Genomic DNA, 23,692 nt, shown 5'->3' with positions numbered 1-23,692 from the left:
TGGCTTCACTTTGTGTTTTTTCCATTGAGAAACAAACCAAAGTTTAGAAACAAATGCATTGGTTACTGACTTTTCTACTTAGAAGGCTAGAAAAATATGTTAGTAAGCGGATCCAGGGGTAGGCGGTAGGGGCGATCGTCCCCACCCCACTCGGCCGACCCCCCCCCCCCTCCCCGAAGGAGGGGGGCGGACGAATTTTAGTATAGAAATCACACAATTTGTATACGAATGTATTGCTTATGTTAGTAATATACACATTATTTATATTTCAAACTATTTTTAGATTATTTCGCCTCCCCCTCTAGTATGTTAGCCGATTTGGTTGGGTCGGAAGGGGGCGATGGCATCAATCCGCCCCACACCACCATAAACTTTTGAATGGGGGGGGGGTCTTATTTATTTGTAGAAATCACAGCTTGCCAACAGAATCAATTAAATATTAAATATGATTAAAACTTGTTATTAATATTTTAACCGATCTTTATAATATGTCGTTCCCCTGTTGGCCGATTGGGTGGGAGGGGGGGGCGAATACCTCTACTGCCCTTGCCCTTCCCACTTAAACCCTTTGAGTGGAAGGGGGGGGGCGGTCCTACTTTTATGGAGAAAAGATAGTTTGTGAACAAATTTAGTTGAATTGATATATAAATTTTATATTATGTCGCTCCCCTTCTGGTATCTTGGCCGATTCGGTTGGCTTAAGGGGGGGGGGGTGATTGCATGTACTGCCCTCCCCGCTCTAGCCCTCTGAGTGGGGGGGGGGAAGGAGGTCCTATTTTTATAGAGGTATCATAGTTTGTGAACAAAATTAGTTGAATATCTATATTATATTCTTCTTCTTGGAACTGTCAGGTAGAGTTGAGCCTTCGGCTCTTGGAACTCTAGGCCAGCAAAAGTGAACAAGAGCTCCATCTAACCGGCCTGTCTGGCGGGTGGGTCAGACTCACGGCAAGGGGCCGCGTACACTAAGATCCCCGCCATCCCGCCATTTTGCTTTTCTATACCTGGTTAACAGGGGCGGACTGGGTATCAAATTCGGCCCGGGCATTACCATATAAACCGGCCCACAAATGTCATGTCATAAATTTTCGGTGTGTGTGTGGGATTTTAAACCTCTCCGAAATTTATATATATATATATATATATATATATATTAGTGTGTCTATATGTAATTAATCTTCATTACATTCTTATCTTTCATTCTTTCAAACATTTTTTCAACCCTAGAACACTCTCTTCCTATAATTAGTGAAAGGCAGTATACATCACCAAGGGACAGCTAGGGAGTCTGGGGGAGCGCTGTAAGCTCCCCCAGTGCGCCCCGGACCCAAGCATTATTTCCGTTATTTTAAGCTTTAAAAATGCATATCTACAGTGCAATTAGCCTGCTACTCTTCCGCTAAAAAATCAAAAACTAAATCTTCTATTCAGTAGAGTCCAGCGACTGGTAGAAAAAGGTAAAATGCTTTAGTTTTTGTATTGGAGGTGGGGGGGGGGGAAAGGGAAACCACAAAGCCCCGTTTGGCTACGCTCATGGAATTTGGTGACTGTAGTTTGCTTAAGATGGCTGCACTGGGAAAGTAAGTAAAGTTTCCCTTTCAGACAATGAGATCTGAGGCAGTGATGGTTCGAACTCCTCCTCTCTCGGCTACGCCCATGTGTTTTATCATAGGTGTAAGCCTAATTCTATTCAAAATATATAAAGTTTGATAACGCATCGAAAACTGGATGTATGCTTTCGTAGGCTTACATAATGTATTCTATTTATACATGTATGTAGTCTGAAAACTATAAACACTACAATAGTAGCCTTAATGAGTTTCAAACTTTTTGGTATTACTTATAGATTACAGACGTTTCTTCAAAAAAAAATAATTAGGTCCTACGCATTTCATGTGTCAATCTAGTCATGCATGTTGATCTGTGACTTAAAATATGCTAAGTCATTGGTTTTCCTGGCTGACTCAAGGAACCCTTTCCTTTAAAGTGGTATCACCACAAATACAAAACTAGGGATCTATCGAGCCGTCGTCCTCCTTACATTGCTCTATGACTCAGAAACATGGATAGTGTACAGTTAACATGCAAAGAAACTGAATCACTACCACGACATGTCTGTGAAAACTACTGAATGTCAAATGGCAAGACAAAATACCAGATACTGAAGTCCTTCAAAGAGCGGGTCTGCAAAGCATCCACACAATCCTGATGCAGTCCCAGCTGCGATGTGCAGGACACGTATGTAGAATGGAAGACCCTAAACGACTCTTGTATGGCCAACTAAGCGAAGGAAAACGCTCGCAAGGTGGTCAATGAAAGCGCTTCAGGGACACCCTCAAAGCTTCTCTGAAGACGTTCAGCATAGACCTAGCCACCTGGGAGACAGAGGCACATGACAGAGCCTCATGGCGTCGCGCTGTGGAAACAGGTTGCTGAGGAAAAGAGAACAAAGCAAGGCCAATGACACTAGCTCCAGCTGGAATAACCTGCCTAGTGTGCGGCCGAACATTCCGGGCTCACATAGATCTCACCAGCCATACGAGGAGACATAAAACCCCAGTGCAAAGCCCTCAGCCCCCTGGATGACAAAGTGGTCATAATCGAACTACGATGGACGAACTATATATAAATATTCTTTACCAAATAAGAGAAAGCATAACGGTTAGAGAGGTACTTGCTTCGTCCTAGATCTAGTACATTCTCAAAAACGCGATTTGTGTATGAATATATTATTTAAAATGTAAATGATTCTAAATCTCCTTTCATTAAATATCGGATGTGACAGCGCTATATAAATTATTGTAATAATTTTCATCATCAATGACTTCATACTAAGTATAAGTTTGCCATTAATCATAACGGTACATATATTGATTTCGATCTAGATTTATGTTTTAATTAAATAATTTTTTTTTTGTAAGCCTTAAGTGTAGTATTTTTAGATCTATGTTATTACAAATAAACAACAAGAGACTTACATTTTTTCTTTTCAAATCGCAGAAAGTAGAACTTTATACGGTTATACCCATATTGAGCTGTGAATAAGTTGGGTGGTTTGCAATTTCGCGGCTGTGTGTATATGTTTAAGTTAACTTCTATTAAGTTTTGTTAAAGAGCTAGTTGTCTCCCCTTTTGCCGCGTTATATCAATGTTTTCTAACTTAACATCTCCCATCCCTCTTTTTCGTTAACTTTCAATGGAACCATCAAAAACGGGTGAGGGAAGGAGCAAAACAAAAATAGGAGTGCCATCAAAGGCCCATGCCGACCAGCAAAATGATCAGGCCAAACAGAGTCTTGAAGACATCAAAGTAGTGTTGAAGGCAATGCCGCTCGTGCATAGCAGAAAGTACGGTCTAACGTTTTACAAATGATAATATGTACAGTGTATAGCGTAATTCTTAAATTATATTCTTGTTGAATTTGAAACAAAATTAATTGCCATAATAATTTTAAAAAAAGAACCAAGAAAACGTGTTCGGGCCTTTGTGTCTTGCTGCTGTCACTTTTTTAAAAAGTCTGCATTTAATTTTTTTTCTTTGGTCGCGACCAGACCGGCCCATTTGGTACCGGCCCACCGGGCATTTGCCCGTTTGCCCATATAGCCAGTCTGCCCCTGCTGGCTAACCGTGCGGGACACGCCATTTATGTAACGGCACCTTGAGTAACAGCGCCTGGATTGTCACAAGGTTGTGGGAGCTTTTTTACAACTTTGCACAGTGCAATGAGGATGCTCTCGCATACCCCTTAGGCACCCCCCACGGGAGTCTTGTTTTGCTACCCTTTAGCCTAATAGTTTCCTCCTACGATCGTTTCCACCCGGGCGCCACTATAAGGCAGGGTAGCATGCCCATGCTATATAATATAAACTACGTATTGATATGTGAACCCATTTGTATAGGCCCTATTATGTCGCACCACACTCTAATCTCAAATTTTATGATTAGTAAATTTAAAAGGAAAAAGGTGGGAGGGGTGATACATGTCATCTCCTTTCCCTCATCGGACAAAGCAATACTTTTTCTTTTTGTATTATAGTTAAGAAATTACAAATTAAAAAAAAAAAATCTGTCACTAATATATAATTTATATATGCTATAAATTAAATTCTTATATCGAGTCGCCCCAACCCTATTCTTTAATGCCAAATGCAATCATTAGCAGAAATTATAAAAGGAGCGAGGATTAATCGTTTTCATTCTACCGCCCCTCCCCTTTCCAGACAGAGTTTATGTAATTTCACATGAATTTATCATACTTATTTTAAGAAAGACTTTGCTTTGGAAAAGTTAGAATTCAAACGAAAATTTTCAGTATAAGAGTCACGATTGAGATGAGTTTTAAACCCAAATAAAGTTTTCCTAGTCGCCTTTTTCCAACCTTTACTCAATTTGACTATAACTCACAATTTATGTTTGAATTTTATTGCATATTATTTATCGAATATTTTTTCGGCTGCGATCCTCAAAGCCTTTATCTAAATATGATGGGTATCTGATCTTTTCAAGGAACAAATCGGTTTTATTTGCAATGTATTAAGGGCCTATAAATTCATTAGAATATTTTTCAAGTAGGCCTACAACATTATTCAAAAGGTCCTTTTTTAATAGGATGAATGCGTTTCTGCAGTGAAGAATGCAAGAAAACGCTTTTAGCGTCGGGACTTCGCCCCGAACCTCAGTGAGCTGTAGATATCAGGAGAAGGCGTTTCTGCAGTGAAAAATGCAAGAAAACGCTTTTGGCTTCGCCACATGATGAATAATAAGCTGTAGATGTCATGAGAATGCGTTTCTGCAGTGAAGAATGCAAGAAAACGATTTTGGCGTCGGGGCTTTGCCCCGAACCCTACTCGGAAGGCTTACAGCACTCCCCCAGACCCCCAAGCTTGCAAGAGAAAGGCCTCAACATGACTGTTTTTGTTTGCTTTGGGTTTTTTTTTCGCCGAAGGTTGAGAAACACTGCTTTTTTAAATTTCTCATATATATATATATTATATATATATATATATATATATATATATATATATATATATAATATATATATATATATATATATATATATATATATATATATGATGTACGCACATTTATGACTAAGGTTAGGGTTTACTGGACGATAGGGTTAGGGTTTGGAAAAAAATCGCCCCCTCCCCCGCTCATGCTGTTAAATAATGTACGTAGAATCAGATAATAGTTTGCATCAATGTTAAATAGTTTTACACCTAGAAATGTTTTCGGAATGTAAATGTGTATAATGGGAAATAGAACTCATCAAATATTTCTCTAGTCATTTGAAACACCTCTAAGTCGTTTAATTCTGTTTAGAAATTGTACAAACATGACTTTAAAGACAATATAACTTGTTGGAGTTTTAGCTGAATCAAACGAAATGACATAATTGGGCATTGGGCCTACTTATTTAAAAAAAAAAAAGGCTGCGTGTACACTACAGGTCCAGCTGGGAAATGTGACAGTACAAATGGGGTAGTAATTTGCATACGGGCGAATGACTCTGGACCAGAATCTTCTATATATATAATTCTCTTCTTCCCTCAAGAGTTTTGTCAAGAAGTAAAGGAAAGATCACTCTGCGGATAGTCCACGAGAAAACAAGAATAGTGTTCACACTACGGATGACTGGCTGCGCGATAGACTGGCGTTTAAATTTATCAAACTCTGCCCGCTCCCATCCCCCTTTGTCCAGCGAGAGGTTTCGACTAGGAACTAATCTAAGTAATCTACTGTGTATATATATATATCATGGGCGTAGCCAGGGGGGGGGTCAAACCCCCTCCCCCCCCCCCGAAATAAAATCCCCCCACGGGGGGGGGCGGACTTTAGTGACTGATTTTTTGCTTTGATTTCGTTTATTTTAGGTGAGATTTTAATGCTAAACCATCTCTGCCCCAGCGCAGCCATTGGGGTTTTGATTTTAAACCCCCTACCAGGGGGGTTTGAGTTTAAAACCCCCTACAAAGGGTTTTTTGCAGTTAAATCCCCCTCTTCTATAAAACAAAAAAAAATGCAAACGACAATCCCCAAATTCCAAGAGCACAGTTAAGGAAGATTTTGATTTTCAAACCCCCTCCAAAATTTACGATAAACCCCCTCTTCAATTTGAAAAAAAAAAGTAAATTACGCACTCAAAATTACATAAGCGTAGCTAAATGGGTTTTGACCCAGTTTTAAGTTTAAACTCCCCTCCAGTGGAGTTTGAAGCTAAAAAATACATCTTCAATAAAAAAAAAAATTTACACACTCTAAAATCTATGAGCGTAGCTAAAGGGGTTTTGAGTTTAAACCGCCCGCCAGCGGGATTTGAAGATAAAAAAAAACCCTCTTCAATATAAATAAAAGCAAATTACACACTAAATTATTATTTGAGCGTAGCCAAGCCAATTGTGGGTTTTGAGTTTAAACTCCTCTCCTCCAGATGGTTTTGAGTTTAATATCCCCCTACAGAGCGTTTTGAGGTGGAAAACCTCTATCTTCAATATTATTCTAAAGCAAACTACAGTTACCAAATTCTATGATCGTAGCTAAATGGGGTTTTGAATTTTAAAAAAAATAAGAAAGTCCTGAGGTTTTTTTAGTTTAAGACCCCCAAAAGATGATTTTGACGATAAAACTTCCCTTTTCGATAAAAAATCTAAAGCAAACTACAGTCACCTAATTCCAAGAGCGTATTTAAGAGAGGTTACACATTTCTACCAGTGGCGGGGCTCCATTAATAAAGTGCAGTGAATAGTCATCTGCCGAAATTGAAAAATACTAAATGTGACTCAACAAAGATGGCTAAGACAGATTTCGGCACGTTCCCCCAGAATAGTCATCTGCCGAAATTGAAAAATACTAAATGTGACTCAACAAAGATGGCTAAGACAGATTTTAGGAGTTAGTTATAGAGATCGGGTCTAAATCAAGGAAATCCTATGCCGAACTGGAAGTCGACCCCTTAGTAAGATTATCACAGAGCGTCGCATGAGGTTTGCGGGACATGTTCTCCGACAAAATGAATTACGCATAATAAGAAACGGGAGGACATCCTAGTACAACTTGGCGCCACACATTCATGGAGGTCTTCAGAGCAGGTGGGAAGAGGCTTCAGACATTACCAGTGACAGCTTAACGGCAAATGTGCCGAACGGTGCGGGAGGGTCTAAGTCAGTAAGAATAGCACACTAGGTTTTTGAAATAAGACTTTTTAATAGCAGGAAAATGCACTGTAGATACCTCAAAATATGCATTTTGTTGGCATTCAATACCAGAAATAGTGCTCTTGGCGGCGGGGCTCAGCCCCGCGCTGAGGGGAGCTCCCAGCGTTCCCCCAGACCCACTTGCTAGCAATGGCTGGGAGTCAACAATTTTTCCACTAACTACAGGGTACAATAAACGTGTTCCGAAAGAATGAAGGGTCAGAATGTAATAAAGATTATGTACACACACACAGACATACATACATACAAATAATTTTTTTAAATAGCTGGGCCGGACTTACCCATTGAGGGGCCCTATGCGAAACGGATTTCGCGGGGCCAAGTTTGAGTAGGAAGCGGATAATAAGTGAAATTTAAGAGTTTGTATTAGAAAATAAATTCGTCTATGCATTTTATTCATTCTTTACTACGTACAGAAATACTTTACGAGCCTTGCATGTAGCGAAGTCATACAGTAGGCTATATCATAATAATTCTGTTTCCTACATAGAGCACGCTCAATAGCAAGAATTAAAAAATCTCTTTTAAGTTATAAAATGCTTTAATTTAATAATTTCTACACCTTGAATTAGAGCGGGCCTTATGAAAGTGCGGGGCCCACTGCGGTCGCATAGGTTGCAGGCGCCTAAGTTAAGGTCGGCCCTGCAAAATAGCGGCGTATGCTACGCCGCCGCCGTCGATTAAGGTACCAGTGGGGAGAAATGGTCCATAGGAGGTCCGTTTCTCCCATTCATTTGATTCATGATTGGCAGTAGATTTCTATAGAGATGATATGCTTATAATTAGCATTTTCAATATATATAGATGTATGTCCATCTTTACTGTAATAAATATGTTAATTATTAATGCTGGTGTTCTATTTTAAGTAGATCTAGATCTAATCTAGATTTTTTAAAGTCGAAGACAAAACATAGATTTAGTTAATGATTATGATTAGGCCTAATGAAATGACAAATATTTTTTTTCTTTTTCTAGGTAATAATGACTCGAGTTTACATAAGGAAAACTGACAAAGGCAAAGTGCCACAGTCAGTTATGATAGATGCTGTAACTGCTGTTGAGAAGGGCATGACAGTTCGACATGCGGCAAAAGAATTTAACATTGCCCGATCAACACTGATTAACAACATTAAAAAGGCTAAAAGAACAGAAAGATATATCTCATTTAATGTCTCTTTAAAAAAAAAAAATTTCTATCAATTTCTTTAAAGCTTCTTGTGTATTCTACAGGTGGTCCATTTCTCCCCCAAAGTCGGTCCATTTCTCCCCACAGGTGGTCCATTTCTCCCCATATTGGGGTGGTATTTTTTTTTTCTTATGTATGATAATTTTTTTATAGACTATATATTGAAATAAATGGTTACTTTATTAAGAAATATAACAAACATCTCTGAGTTGTTGTTATTTATGTTTTTATGTAACTTTTAGTAAAAAAGTAAAAATGGTGGACCATTTCTCCCCACTCTCCCCTAATGTTTATGTTGGACAATCCGATCTTTTAGAGGTTATGTTTACTTTGCAGTGCGATTCGGGTAGGCGGGGTTGTCGTTTCCAGGGTCACTGGTTCAGGCCCCGGTCGGCGCAGTCCTTATTTTCGTTGCATTTAATTCACTACTTTCTCTAATTCAAAAACTTGGTCCCTGGTGCTACTTTTCATTTATGTTCAATATGTATGTAGTAGGCCTACTTCTTACTTGTATTGGAATGTCTTTTGGTAAATGTGCCAATGCCAATACGGTACATTCAGATGACTCAACAGTTTTGTTCCAAATTACTTTCGTCTTATGTCTTATTATGGGAGAAGGGGGCCCACCAAGATAACCTTGCTACGCCACTGTGTCATAAGCTTGATGCCACTAAATATTTCTAAGTTACGTCCCTTTCTGTTGCTCTTGCCTTTTGCACCGGATGTGTCACAGTCACTACCATAGCTGAGAGTTTATCATAATAAAGTAAACTTTCTATTTTCTAGTGTATCTAGTCTACATTCTCATGATTCTGCCAACTGAATGACATCTAGATCTAACCCGCCCTAAAATAAATTACATCTAAATAATCCAAATTTACATATAACGTAACTCATTAGAAAGAGAAGGTAAATCTAGGACCAATCTAGGTTTATTAAAATAAGATCTAGTCTAGATATATTATAATCTATCTAGATCTATTATTATTATCTAATCTAATAATGATATTCTGATGATCTAGATGATAGATCTTAGTATCTTTTCTAGTTAATCTAGAACTAGAGAGTGTAGTTTATTTAATCCGGACATTAATTTAATCATAATCATGACATTATGTCATAATCACAATATTGTGACAATATGAATATTATACATGAATTCAGACACCTGCTGTTTTTGTGGTCATTAAATTAAATCTTTATTTTGATATTTAATATGAAACTAGCATGCTGTATAATGTGCTTGTCCATTTTCTGACCAAATTTCCTTTCATTTAGTTGTCTTTTTATGTAAGAAAAAAAGAATTTTAAATGTCTAAGTCTAATCTAAGTCAGGTTGTTTTTTCCTATGTTACCAGGATGACTTTACTTTTACCTCTTCCTAGGCGGCCTAGGGTTAAGTCTTAAGACTATATTTTTTGATTGGCTAAGTCTATGCTAATGAGCCCGGCAATATTTATTCTGTTTTTGGAGCTGATTTATTTTATTCATAAGCCAAGTTGTTTGATTCCATACAAAAAAAAGGTAATAGGCGATATTATGCCGCCCACGCCCTAGCAGGTTCTTTCGGTGCTCCAGTAGTAGCCCACAGGCTCATAAACCTGCACCCAAAACCTCTACCATCGCAAATTATTATTAACATGAAACATTTTTTTTTGTTTTCTCGATTTCAACTATTGTTGATATGGATAGGTCGCCATTTTGAAATCTCCTTGGGGTAACCCTTCCTGATCTGTGACGTCACTCTCCCCTGGCACAGTTTCCTAATTATTCAGGGTCATGGGTCAAGGGTTACTGCGCATAAATTTAGCACAAGACTCTCCCACAATTTTATTCTAAATAGAACAGATTGATAGACGATTTTTATTTGTATTCGCCTAATTCGTGTGTATGTCTATTAATCTTAGCATTCATTTAAGGCACCAAATAATAAAAAGAATACTCTTACCTTCAGCTTTGTGGAAGTTAAACAATAAACAGTACAATTTAGCACAAATAGGTCTGGATCCACTTTTAAACATTAGTCTCTGACATATCTAGTTTTGGCACAGATTGCCGCCTTTCTGTCTGTCAGGGTCATAGTTTGGTCAATCGTTTAATTAGTTTTTTAAAAAATGGGATTAGAGATCTACTTTTTATGAAACAAAATGGTATTTAAAATGTCACAGCGAAGAAAATACCTATATATTTAACAAAAATTTAACGATATATTAAACAAAAAATTACTTTTTTTCAAAGTAAACAGGGTATAGAGAAATACAATTTATGCACATAGTATTTACATAGATCTAGATCTTTAAACACAAAAGTAAATGTAAGAATTAGAACAAGAAAGAAAGAATGTGGTCTGTACATGCTTTGCACAAGATAGAGATAAAGAGAGCCAAGTCTAGTAATTTACTTTCCCTGCTGTCAAAGTACCCATGTTAGCTGGGTGGGCTTGGGGTGTAATTGATAATACTTTATTCAACTGACGAATCAACATCGGAATCACTGGCTGAGTCATCTTCGGCGGCGGGAAGGGGAGATCCATCGTATAGCTTTTTAATAGGGTGTTTGAATTAAATTATGATTTTCTTACCAAAATATATTTCAAACAGCCAGTTTTGAACATCAATGCTAATGATCTTTTATTATATTTGTTGTTTTTTTTTTTTTGTTTGTTTTTTTATAGAGAATAAATGGGCAAATATTTTGAGTGATCTTGGTACATTGAATGAATTTAAATGCCTACATCTATACCTACTAGATAGATCTAGATTTATATAGAGAGAATATAGAGGATTCAGCTATTTAGGCAAGAGTGGCTGTCCTAACTTGTATTATACTACAAAAGATCATCGGTTTTAGAAATTTATTAAATTAATAAAACAAAAAACACTAACATTCAACACACATCTAATCATGCAAACATAAAATAATTCCAAAAGTATGTGTAGTAGTCACTATCCCAGTGACCTAATTTTAGTAGAATAAGTATGTTCATATTTTTATTTTTTGTGTTCGTATTTATGCATAAAAAATTATAAAATTTAGTTAATGTTAATATAGAATTAAAATCTGAGTTTATTGATGCTTAAATATAGAGACTGTCTGAAATAAATTATTATGGTGTCCGGAATCAAATAATGTGGGTCAAATTTGTTTGAATTAAATGAAAACACATGGCCTCTTTGACCTTAAATATAATAACAAATATAGGTTAGGGGTAAAAATATAAGTAGTCATCCTTATTCTCCTTAAACTAAAGAAGATTTTGATACTTCATTTTCTTTTCTATGTTGAACCATTGTCAAATAATGCGCTGTCAAAGTCAAACTTTGAAATTTTGGCCTATAGGTGTCCGAATAGCATAAACTACTCTAGATCTAATAAAATTTTAAAAATTCATTAAATTGGGATGAGTCTCTCCTCTGTAGTCAGTCTCTCAGTTCAGTCTCACTCAGTTGACTCACTCAGTGCTCACTCTCTGGTCTGATGTCTCAGTCAGTCAGTGACAGTGGGCTGAATGGCGTAATGCTGCCATAATCTGTATGAACAGGGTACACTGTGATTTACAGTTAGATCTATATATATATAAATATATATATATATATGATCTATATCTTAATATAATCATTATAATGTAGTCAATGTAGTATTAGATCTAATTATAGTGAGTTACAGTATCATGAGTATCATCATCATCATCCATTAAGGGCTGGTGAATCCATGATATTTATAATTTTATATTACCAACTCTATATCTATATTCGATATTGCCATTATTGGCATATTTAATTTATGGCAAGCAAAAGTAAATATCTGATTTAAATTATCATTATCCTATAATTATTGTACCTACCTATAACTCATAAGGAGCAATACTTATAAACTTATAATAGATCTACTTTAGTATTATTAATTATTATAAGTTAAGTATAGATCTAGCTTATAATAGTTATTAATATTTTTATGATACTAATTAAATATAATAATGCAGTTACAACTTATTAAGTCACTAGATTTGACTATATCTACTAGAATAAGATAAGATAATTTTTATTGATCCAATCAAATGGAAATTCAGTTTGACAACAATGGACAACCTCAGTGTAACTACTGTAACAATAACATTATAGATGCAAATACGAACAAGATTCACACACGAAACACATACACACAACCAGCGCTTTATGAATTAGACTTCTATGAACTTCTCGATGATGACAGATGATCTTGTGGATGAAACAGGATGGAGGACACGCACTAACTATGAGATATATCAATAGTGAACGAAATAAAAAAGAACAGACTACGTTGGGCAGGTCACCTTGAAAGAATGTCAGACAACAGAGGAGCCAAAATCGTATACAGGCAAAAACCAAAAGGCAGGCAACCCAAAGTCAGACCCCGAATGCGATGGATAGATGATGTGGAAGCAGATCTGAAGCAGCTTGGGGTTAGGGCGTGGATACGAAAAGCCCAGGAGAGATCTGAATGGAAGGATGTGTTAAAGCAGGCCAGAGCCCTCTATGGGCTGTAGCGCCACTGGGATGGATGGATGCATGGACAGATGATCTTGTAACACTCTGACCGACAGTGGGATGAAGGAGTTTTTAAATCTTTCTGTTTTAGTTCTAATGGAAAGGAGATGACCACTTCATTCAGATCTTATGTAATAGTGGTTTAATGGGTGAAGGTTATCTTTAAGAATCGTGAGTGTTTTGGAAAGGCATCTTTCATAGAAAAGCTCTTCAAGAGATGGTTCTTGTGTTAATATTAGAAGATATTACGTCATTGTTTGTTGTTTATGTTTTATGCGAAAGCAAAGAATCGGACGGAAATAAAAAGTTAGTTATATATGTCTACCTTGATAAAGACAGTCTCGTTATTATCATTATTAAATAGTAACGTCTACAGTAATTTATTATTAATCTGTGACTACAGAACAGTTCTAGTGATATACGATGCTTTTTTAATTAGTCTATTTAGTCTGTCTTTGTGCAAGTGAAGTATTACTATACCAGCAGGTAATGGCAAAGTTAATTAGACTGCTGATGGTTGCTGTATAAAAAAGTTTAATTATTGTTTTGTCAATGTTAAACTTGCTTAGCTTTCTAAGATAGAAAGACGTTGGTGAATTTTTGTGTAAAGGCTTTGACAGTGTTCATTCCATTTCAGTTTGTTGTTGATAGTTGTACCTAGATATTTATATTCTTGCACTTGTTCTACAGTTTGTTTATTTATCTGAATTTCTGCAAGATGGCCTTTATGTTTCCTAAAATCTATTATCATTTCTTTCGTTTTCTGAACATTTCAAATTAGAAAGTTATCTATACACCATTGGTAAAAAGTGTTAATTGTTGAATGGTACATATTTTCGTCATCTGCAATAAGGCCAATGATTGCTGTGTTGTCAGCAAATTTTATGATGGGAATGTCAGCTGATAAGCTCTGAATGTCATTTGTGTATATGGTATACAATACTGATGACAGAACGCACCCCTGCGACGCTCCAGTGCTAAGCTCTCTCATGCCTGACACAAGCCCGTTCACTTCTACATATTGTGGGCATTTGATAAGAAAGTTTAAAATCCAAGCTTTATGTTTTTGCTAATGTTCAGTTCAGATAGTTTTTGTATCATGCGATGTGGTTGGATGGTGTTGAATGCGGAGGAAAAATCTACGAATTATACTCTGGCATAGTGTCTCTGAGTATCAAGATGATGGTATAGAGGATTCAGCATGAATAGAATTGCATCTTCTGTACTTCTTGACAGTTTGTAAGGGAACTGGTGCGGGTCAAGACATGTTTCGACTTCTTTCAATAGATATTTTAAAATCATTTTCTCCAAGCACTTCATTGGAATTGACGTAAGTGCTACGGGACGTAGGTCATTGTTGGAAGCAATGATCTTCTTTTTGGGTACTTGAATTATTTCAGACGTCTTCCAAATGGAAGGTATTTTGTGCGTTTGCCAGGACTTGTTGAATATAGCACAAAAGATATAAGCAAGTTGTTCCGCACATAGCTTTATAAGTTTTGCACTTAATTTGTTGGGTCCCGATGCTTTGGAAGTGTTTACTTGTTTAAATATTTTAGTCACTTCTTGTTTATTAAACAGTTCTTGAGATTGGTTTAAATTACTGTTTTCATATGATGCCAATAAATCATGGTGGTCTTTCCCAATGTTGTGGCAGTCAAATCGGCTGTAGAAATCATTTAATTCATTGACAAATTTGTTGTTGTCAGCGACGCACATTGGTTCGCTCTTAGGTACATAACCAGTAATTTGTTTCAAGCCACTCCAACAAGTCAATAAGATGTATAATTTGTAATATTAGATTGTAGATTAGATAAAAGTCTAAATATGTATTACATATATTTTCTACAGCTTCCGCTGAGCATATAGATTTAAAGTCTGTGATAAGTTATTTTAATAATTATCCAAATAAATTTATAAATTTATTTTGTTTGGTTTCTTGAACAAGGGAAAGAAATTTTACTTGACCGATAAGGTGGTATAATTTGAATTAGTCCCCTTTATTGTTAAAATATGAGGGTGGTCTGAAAATTTTTTGACCTAGCAATGAAATATGTATCTTTTTTTCTTTAACATTTTTTTACCTTTATACATAGATCTATAATCCTTTAGATCTATGCACTTTTCTCTCCTCTCCAATTAGTATAGTTCTTTCCTAAACTAAATTTTGTACTTGGAGGACAGATTTTCATCTAATGATGATGCCATCGCCTTTGTAAAAGAACTATTTTAAGGAAAAGAAAAAAACTAAAAGAATAATTATATAATCATATTGTGATGCTGTCCTAGGTATTTAAAGATATAAGATATAGGCCTATAGAGTATTGATTTATTTATTATTAGTAACTCAACCAATAATTACAGAATTGTTTGCCCAGACAGTCACCGTGGTCTGTTAGCTCAGATTAAGATCTCTTTTAGGCAGATGTGCATATATAATTAATTTCACTATGTAGTACAGACACCAGAACAATTATTGCTACATGCCGACTCTATTTAAATCAGATTGATCTCTTAACCTTTTTCTGCTTGCCTAGCTATGCAGAATACTTGGAAAAGACTGATTCTTTTCAGGCACTGGTCTTGGACAAATAGAACTAAAGTTTTAAAAGTCTTGTGAAGTCTCAATGAACAGGCAACAAGCTCATCTAGAATTTGTTCTTTCATGACCAATGGTTATTATAGAGTGTGGAGTAGCTAGCAAATTGAGCATTTGTCTTTGCTTTCTTCAACAAATATTAGGTGTCTTCTAAAGCTGGTTGGATTTAGGGATATCCTAAAATCCCCAATGGAAAATTTAGCCTTTCCCAGGATCCTTTTTTACAAGTCAAGTGCTTTCGATTTTGCCAGTTTACCTACTTTACTTTAGTGTAGGTTTACTTAGCATAAATGGCTGACTTGAATTATTCCTAATTACATCAGTTATAAAATGTTTCTTATACCTTTAGACAGCTAAATTTCCCCAAGGGCTATCTTTATGCTTCCTTGTTCATTTCTTATGAAAGTCCTTGTCTTTTTTTTTCTCTCTTAAGATTCAGAGATAAGTTAATTATTTTGAATTAGAAAAATAGTATTCTAGTAGTAATTTAGTAGTTATGTTGTTTTTTTTTTACTGGATGTTCAATAGTATTTCTTGTGTCATTTTGACATTGTAGTTGCATATAATATACTTTCTCATTGTTTTTGTTTTTGTTGTTTTTTAATGCTAATTTTGATATTTTGAAGGTGCATCTTGTCTGATATGTTTGTGGAGTTTTATTGAGGGAAGGGCTTAAAAGACAAAAAGCTTACTATTATTATTACTATTATTTGTTTCAAATTGCAGAGAAAATGTACTTTGATAGCAATGCTACCACTGCAGCTGACATGAAATATTTCAATATGCTAGTACTGATAGTGCAAGTTTTTGGTGTAGCATCAGTTGTCATAACAGCAGTGTGGATGGGTCATTTTCGTGGTGGTTTTGCATGGCAAAGTGATCCTTCACATGAGTTCAACTATCATCCGTTGTTTATGATCATTGGAATGGTGTTCCTTTATGCAGATGGTATGATTTTTTTTTGTTACATTCACTCAAAAATCAATTTTTTTTAGTAAGTTTTTTAAAATTTAACTATTTTCTAAAAAATAGTTTCATATTAAGGTTGTAAATTTACTAGTATTTGCATATTTATTAGTATGTATGTGTCCAGTACTTTTACTAAAAATTTACTCTTTTTTTTTTTTTTGCTCCTCAGCTATATTAGCTTATCGTGTCTTCAGAAATGATAGAAAAATTTACATCAAGATTCTTCACGCAGTGATGCATGTATTTGCACTCATTTTTGCTGCTGTGGGATTAAAAGCAGTTTTTGATTCACACAATTTAAGTACAGGTGGACCTATACCAAATCTTTATTCACTGCACAGCTGGCTGGGACTATTTGTTGTTGTCTGCTTTGGTCTTCAGGTAACTTTTTTATTTTCTTATTTTTTACTGCAAAAAGTGTCATTTTGAATCCATAATAAATTACATATTTATCTCATTACAGTATAGCTCTATTTATGGTTAAGAAATAAAGTTCGTAATCAAGCTCTGTCCTTATTTTCCTCTCTGCTGAACTTCACACGGATCCCTAAAAATCTGAATAGCATAAGTGGCTAAATGGTTAGGTTCAGAATGCAGATGTTCACCTAAACTCCAAAAATAACATAGTTTCAGATACATTTGAATGAAAATTCATTTCAAGCGGATTCTATTTACAAAACAAAATTCTTTTATTCACAAAAAAAAATAATTCTTCAGTTTTTTAATAGATTAAGATTTTATTGTTTAAAAGTTAAAACTTAAAACTGAATTATTTATTTAATTTTAAAAAACTAAAAAATAATTAATTGTTTTTATATTAGTGGGATGTCTCTCCTGGTAATTAATAATCACATATCAGTTTTTCTGAAATAAATAAATGGACTGGCATTAATGTATTGTTTATTGAACATTGTTGCCTGACATGAATTCTGAGTTAGACTGAAACTCAAGAGATTCAATAGCTAAACTGGTCTAAATGAGTGGAAGCTAATGGATGTTTGCCTGTGGTAAGCATTTGAGGCTGTCATCATGATGGTTGCATGTTTGAATCTTGCCTGGTTCCATCCATCTTGCAATAGGTTTGGGCAAGGACATAATAATCTTCATTTCTGAAGGAATGTCAGAAACATGTTAAGGATACGGTATATATGGTGTATATACTAGCCATGTTACCTGCGGCCCGCAGGTCTTAATTTGCGTATCACTGTCGATATAGTCACTGAGAGTGTTTTGTAAACAATTAAACAAAATAATGTTATAAGTATAGCGAATGCATAAATGTAAAAATAGTATGCATGGAGCTATCAAAATAGCTAATCGACCTAAATCCATTTTTTCAAATAAAAACATTTGCTTGTAGGCCTACATATATTTGATTAAAATATAAAATGAATAAATGAATAGACTTTATTTTGTATGTTCATGTGTTAAAGTATAAAGTAGGTCTATCATTTTTGAATTAGATCTTGAGCTAGAGATAGCCTAGATATAGACTCTAGAGTTAAATATTGACTTGGATACAGTTCTTTCTGTGCGTGGAGGCTTCGCTCTGCGCATGCTTGTCCTTTTTTTGTTCGATTTATGGAATCATGAATGGAACTATTAAAATGTATGTCAATACGACTTAGCAGCTATAGCGAACGAATGTATGAAAAATGCTTTAGGAAAATAAATTTGAATGTTAATTTGATTAAAATATGAAATGAATGGACTATAACAAAGTGTAGTTTTAAAATTAGAACTAGATCATTTCAATCTAAACATGGTAAACATGGCCTTGATTCATCAAATACTAATACTTTCATAGAGTTGGGCAACTTTTTTTTTTTTTTTGAGGGCGTTTAGTTTGTTTTAGGGCTACTATACATACGTCACGGTTCCAGTTAGCACCCAAGGAACATTTGTGCAAAGTTTCATCAAGATTGGTCGAACGATTTTGATTTCTATTTGGAACATATATACTTCTTACATTCTATTTGGACCATACATACATCTTACATTCTATTTGGAACATACATACTTCTTACATTCTACTTTATAGTATAAGATATATATATATTAGGTTTTTTTAAATTTTTAAAATCTTTTTTAGTGGAGCCTTGGTTTCATCTCATTTTTGTGGCCGAAACTAAGTATGGGAATTCGCACATTGTACATGCCTTATCACACATTCTGGGGCGTAGTCCTTCTTGTTCTAGCCACGGCCACTGCACTCATGGGCATCACAGAGAAGGCTATATTTCACAAAGAGTATGTATAATTGTTTTCTTTTACTAGTGCTTCTAAATGTTTTACCATCCTAACAAAATTGACAGTCATGGCGGATGACTCCTATATGTATATAATTGAAACATTTTTCTTCTTGTTTTGAAAATGATTTAAAAATATGTTCAACACAGTGAAAACATAATGTTTAAAACATATGGGCAGGTGTTCTCAAGACCATAAGTTTTTCTTTACCCCTAATTTTGGCAATGGGAAATTGATGGAGGAAAATATTTTCACTGACCTTGTTTGCAGTTATGACATTTGAACATGACAGAAAGATGAACAGACAGTATAGATGCACTAGGGGCTTATTCATTAGATTTTTCAATGTAAAAAAGGATACATTTGTAATCTTTAAAGTGATTTTTTTTAAAGTGATTTCTTTAAAATTAAATGAATCTTTAATGTATTTACAGTGACATCCATTATTCTGCTTTGTCGACTGAAGCTGTCCTTATTAACTGCTTGGGTGTACTACTGGTCTTGTTTACTGGATTTGTCGTCTACCTGGTAACTAAACCTGAATACAAACGTCAACCTTCACCAGAAGAAGACCATGTTCCACTCGAAAATTAATGATTTGTGGACCAACCCTGAAATCCTCATTCAATTTGATGGTAATGGCATTTCCTTTTTTAACTCTTAACAAAAATTTTTTCTAGTAATACCATCTTCATATATGTATTTCAGCTAGGAAAACAAATAATATTGCTGTGACTTGACAATTAATCAAAAGAAATACAGTAGACATTGAACTAAAAAAAATGAAGGAAAAAAACAAAACCTTTTTTACACCAGTAGATCACTACTAAAAATTAATATTGTACTGGGTAACTATTAAAAAAGTGGATGGGTAAAAAAAAATTTTTTTCTTCTTCTTCTAGGTACTGCCTGGAAATTAATATTGTAACCCAGTTCAGTGTTGTCTGAAATAAGAGTGCAATATTATTTACAGTTATGTCATCATGTTATGTCATACAATGCTTATCTTTCAATATTGTTTTGTGATGATATTCCTCTGTAACCAATGGCTTTAGGTAGATGTATTTTTTTCTTAAATTTTTTTTTTCTCTTTATTTAATTTAATAAATTACTCTCATAGAAAATATTATACAGTATAGTCTTTTTAAAAAATTAATTATGTATTCATAAAAAAGTTAAGAGTTGCAATGAATGTAATCATTGTACACTGCCACCCATGGGAAGAACATTACCCTGATCATAATGTCAGAAGGACTATGAAGCAAAATAGGTTATTAGCATTACTTTTGTTTGAAATACAACCAAATATAATCTTGAGTTTTCTACATAGAGATGTGTGATTGTAATTTGGTTAAATCTGTGAATCTAGAACAATCATTTAAATCAATTTTCTACTTACTATGCAGTGCCATTTCAAAGTTTTTAGGTATTAACACATATCATTGGTTTTGTTTTTTGTTTTAATTTTTTTTCTGCTTATTATAATGTACAATATAAAACTTCATGTTCCCACCAATCTTCCAGCTAAAAGTTTTGTTTTTTGTTCCTTTTGATTAAATATAGAAATACAAAACTAACTAAATAAAAAGAATTAAAGAATGTATTTTAACATGTTTGTACTAGCTCCACCCAGTACAGGAACAGACTAATGTTCTGTAAAATATCCAGTCTCATCTGATTTATATCTGTTATATGAAATAATTATTTTCTTTTTATTATATTACAGGTATATACTGTAATGCATTCTGTTGCCTGTGATAAATGTGTTAATCAGATTGATGCTTATAGTTAGGTATCATTTTTGTATTAATTATCAAGCATCAGGTATGTTGGTTGTCAATCTATGTTCCCTGACCTCATATGAAATAGCTTAGGTCTTTTTAAGTCCTGCATCAAAGTACTTTTCAGGTGGTTGAGAGTCATACATTTCTATATGTATAAAACTTTAATACCACAATATGATAAAACATAACACAGTTATTTGTTTTGCTCTCAACTTTTATTTATTTATAAGTAGTATTGTATAGTAATATACAGTATAAAACTATTTGAACACTAGTTGTTTTTTCTACGGTACATTTAAAGTTTTTTATTGGTGTTTAAAAAAAACAACTATTTCAAGATTTAGTTCAGTTTTTTCTCATTTACTTCCAATGGCTGATAGTTTCTCTTTTCATATCATTCATGCTAAATTAGGCTCTTGAGATGTTGTTATTAATAAGTTGTTACTGTTTTTTTAATTTTTACTGAAGTATGTTACTTAAAAATTTTTTTAATGAAAATGTCATATTTTCTTTACTGAGCAAAATTTGTTTACGATAATTTTGCAAAAGTCCTGACTGAGATCTGTATTTGTTAATGGGGTTTTCATTCAGTTATATTGGCGTTAGTTAATTCCAACTTTTGTTTATTTTGAAAATTATTTCAGCTTGCCACTTAGAAAGTGTTCATGTAAAGTGTAATCTATAAAAAACCTTGAATCTCTATGAATTCGGTACATTTATTACAAGCATGGCTAACTAGTTGTTACTAGACAAAAAGTAGAGACATGCAGTATGATTTGTTTTGGATGGTTGCCTGGCCATGTATTATGCACTTGGACTGTCGTCACATTAGTCCAAAGTTCTAATGAATGACTAACTCTTGCTTATCAAGACAGAAGAAAACCAACATTTTTAGACCAATGCCTCTTAGTTGTACCAGATGTGACAAAATTATGTTCAAGTGTAAGTTGTATGACTTCAAAAATCATTTCAGTAATTTATTATTGATTTTAGCACTGTATATAGGTCAGTTTGTTTGGACTTATAAAGTAAATTTAAAATGAATATTATGAATCTTTGATGCTTAAAAATATGTATACTAGAACATAGTTTTGTTTAGTTTCATATTACATAAATTAAGATATTGAATGAAATTCATTTATGTTGTATTTCAATTCATTCCAGACAAAAACTTACAGAATTATAATTTATTTTTCATTTAAATTTCCATGAACTAATATATGTATTTCTATGGATATATATATATATATATATCCAAAGAAATATTACTAATGTTTTTATTTCGTACTGTATTTCTGTAAATAATTCCTTTGTTGTGAGCTCATACTATTTGATTTATTATCTTACCTTGGTTTACTGAGATATACAATTTGAAAATAACTTATGTACTTGGGAGCATATGTTTAATTTTCTCTTTACTAATTTAAATATTGTCTATATTCCATACAAAAATGTTACCAATTTGATATTGATGCTAGAATTATAGATAAAATGATGATAGAATTTTTTTGATTATTTTAAAATTTCTATTTGAAAACAAAAACAACATATTTGAACAATCAAAGGTAAACATTTTGTTGTCAAAGAAAAGAGTACTCAGGTTGGTGAAGGAAAACAAAACAAAGCTCAGGTTGAAAATACTTTGTGAAACTATTTAATATACTAAAATTGTCAAAAAGTTGGAACATTTTTGTCATTTTATTGTGAGTATAAATATACTACACATTTTTTCTGATATTGTCTTTGGTGAATTTTCTGTGATGTAGGTATAATAAAATTATTGAAGACATTTTTATTTTAAATTATTCAACTCCATGGTTTGATAGAATGCCTGACAGATGGTTTGATATGAAAACAAATTGATTTTTTAAAATTAAACCTAAGGACTAAATACATAATTCATTTCTACATTTAGGGTTTGGGGATTAGATTGGAATATGGAATAACAAATATGATTGTAGTTAATCTGTATTAAGTTTGAAAATAGTTGATTGGCCGGGGGGGGGGGGGGGGGGCACAGTTTCTTTTTACTTTTCATCTGTAAAACAAAAATTAACTCATCTAAACATTTATCACATCCAGTTAGATAACCTTTTTTTGTCTGCTTGTTTCATGAGAGAGTTACAATCTCTCCTTCATTTTTACGTTGTACACGATTTGGAAAGTTTCCTCGGATACCATAAGGTCAATATGACCTCATCCCTCTTTAGACCAATTTTTAAAAAAAATATCAGGATTAGTGACCTCGACTGACATGTATTATTTTCATAAGGCGTTCCTTATATTAGTTAGGTTTATTTTCTCTTGGGGGGTCATATTGTGATGAAGGTATTTTTTTCCCTTATTTACACTGACACCAACAGCATGCACCACACAGCCAGGACAATGCAAGAGATGTTATATATATCCCAGATCATATGACAAGAAAATCAAACTAGTCAGTAATGAGTGCAATCAGTTTGTTTACCAACATACCAAGCCAGTGTGCAATCAATGCCAGCTATAACATTTTGCCTACATTGTCTAGGGGGGTGGGGAAGGGATTGAGGTTAAAATCCCCTTTTCAATAAAAAAAACTAAAGCAAATAACAGTCAACGAATTCCATGAGAGCCGCTAACAAGATTTTGAGTTTACCCCCCCCCCTCCCCCGCTTTTCAGGGGGTTTTGAGTTGAAAGTCCTCTACAGAGGGTTTTGAGGCTAAAAAAAAACCCCTCTTCATTATAAAACTAAAGCATACAACAGTCACCAAACTCTGTGTGTGTAGTCAAGGGTAGTTTTGAGTTTAAACCCCGCTCCAAAGCGTTTTGAGTGGAAAGCCCTCTCCAGTGGGTTTTGAGGCCAAAGAAAACAACTATTCATTATAAAACTAAAGCAAACTACAGTTACCAAATTCCATGAGTTTTGAGTTTAAACACCCCTTTAGAGGGTTTCGAGGTTAAAAAAAAACTTCTTCAATGTAAGACTAAAGCAAACTACAGTCACTAGTAAATTTCATAAGCGTAGCCATAGGAGGAAGAGTTGAATTTAAAACCTGCTCCAAGGAAGACTAGTCTCTAAATTCCAAAAATGTGGTCAAGTGGGTTTTGAAGTTAAAACCCCCTTTAAAAAAATTTAATGAAAAGCAACGCTACAATCAGTAAATTTCATGTGTGTAGCCAAAA

General features: G+C 34.3%; 1 protein-coding gene across 4 annotated transcripts; it reads left to right on the top strand.

The window, feature by feature from the left end:
* The first annotated feature begins 9,090 nt into the window (after positions 1–9,090).
* Positions 9,091–22,319, top strand: LOC106053356 (putative transmembrane ascorbate-dependent reductase CYB561 homolog). 4 transcript variants are annotated; one of them, XM_013208902.2, is made up of 6 exons: positions 9,127–9,310; positions 16,253–16,474; positions 16,665–16,876; positions 18,588–18,745; positions 19,180–19,380; positions 20,472–22,319. In XM_013208902.2, the coding sequence occupies exons 2-5, from the start codon at positions 16,258–16,260 to the stop codon at positions 19,337–19,339; spliced, it is 747 nt and encodes a 248-aa protein (XP_013064356.2). In that variant the 5' UTR covers positions 9,127–9,310; positions 16,253–16,257; the 3' UTR covers positions 19,340–19,380; positions 20,472–22,319. The 4 variants fall into 4 exon arrangements, with proteins under 4 accessions (XP_055893810.1, XP_013064356.2, XP_013064354.2 ...); XM_013208900.2 differs by having other exon boundaries at positions 19,648–22,319; XM_056037835.1 differs by having other exon boundaries at positions 9,091–9,167; positions 19,180–22,319.
* The last annotated feature ends 1,373 nt before the right edge of the window (positions 22,320–23,692 follow it).

This window comes from Biomphalaria glabrata, chromosome 1 (assembly GCF_947242115.1).
Source record: "Biomphalaria glabrata chromosome 1, xgBioGlab47.1, whole genome shotgun sequence".
NCBI classification, from domain to species: domain Eukaryota; kingdom Metazoa; phylum Mollusca; class Gastropoda; family Planorbidae; genus Biomphalaria; species Biomphalaria glabrata.
Note: the sequence above shows the minus strand (reverse complement) of the source record. Positions and strands in the feature narration are given on the sequence as shown.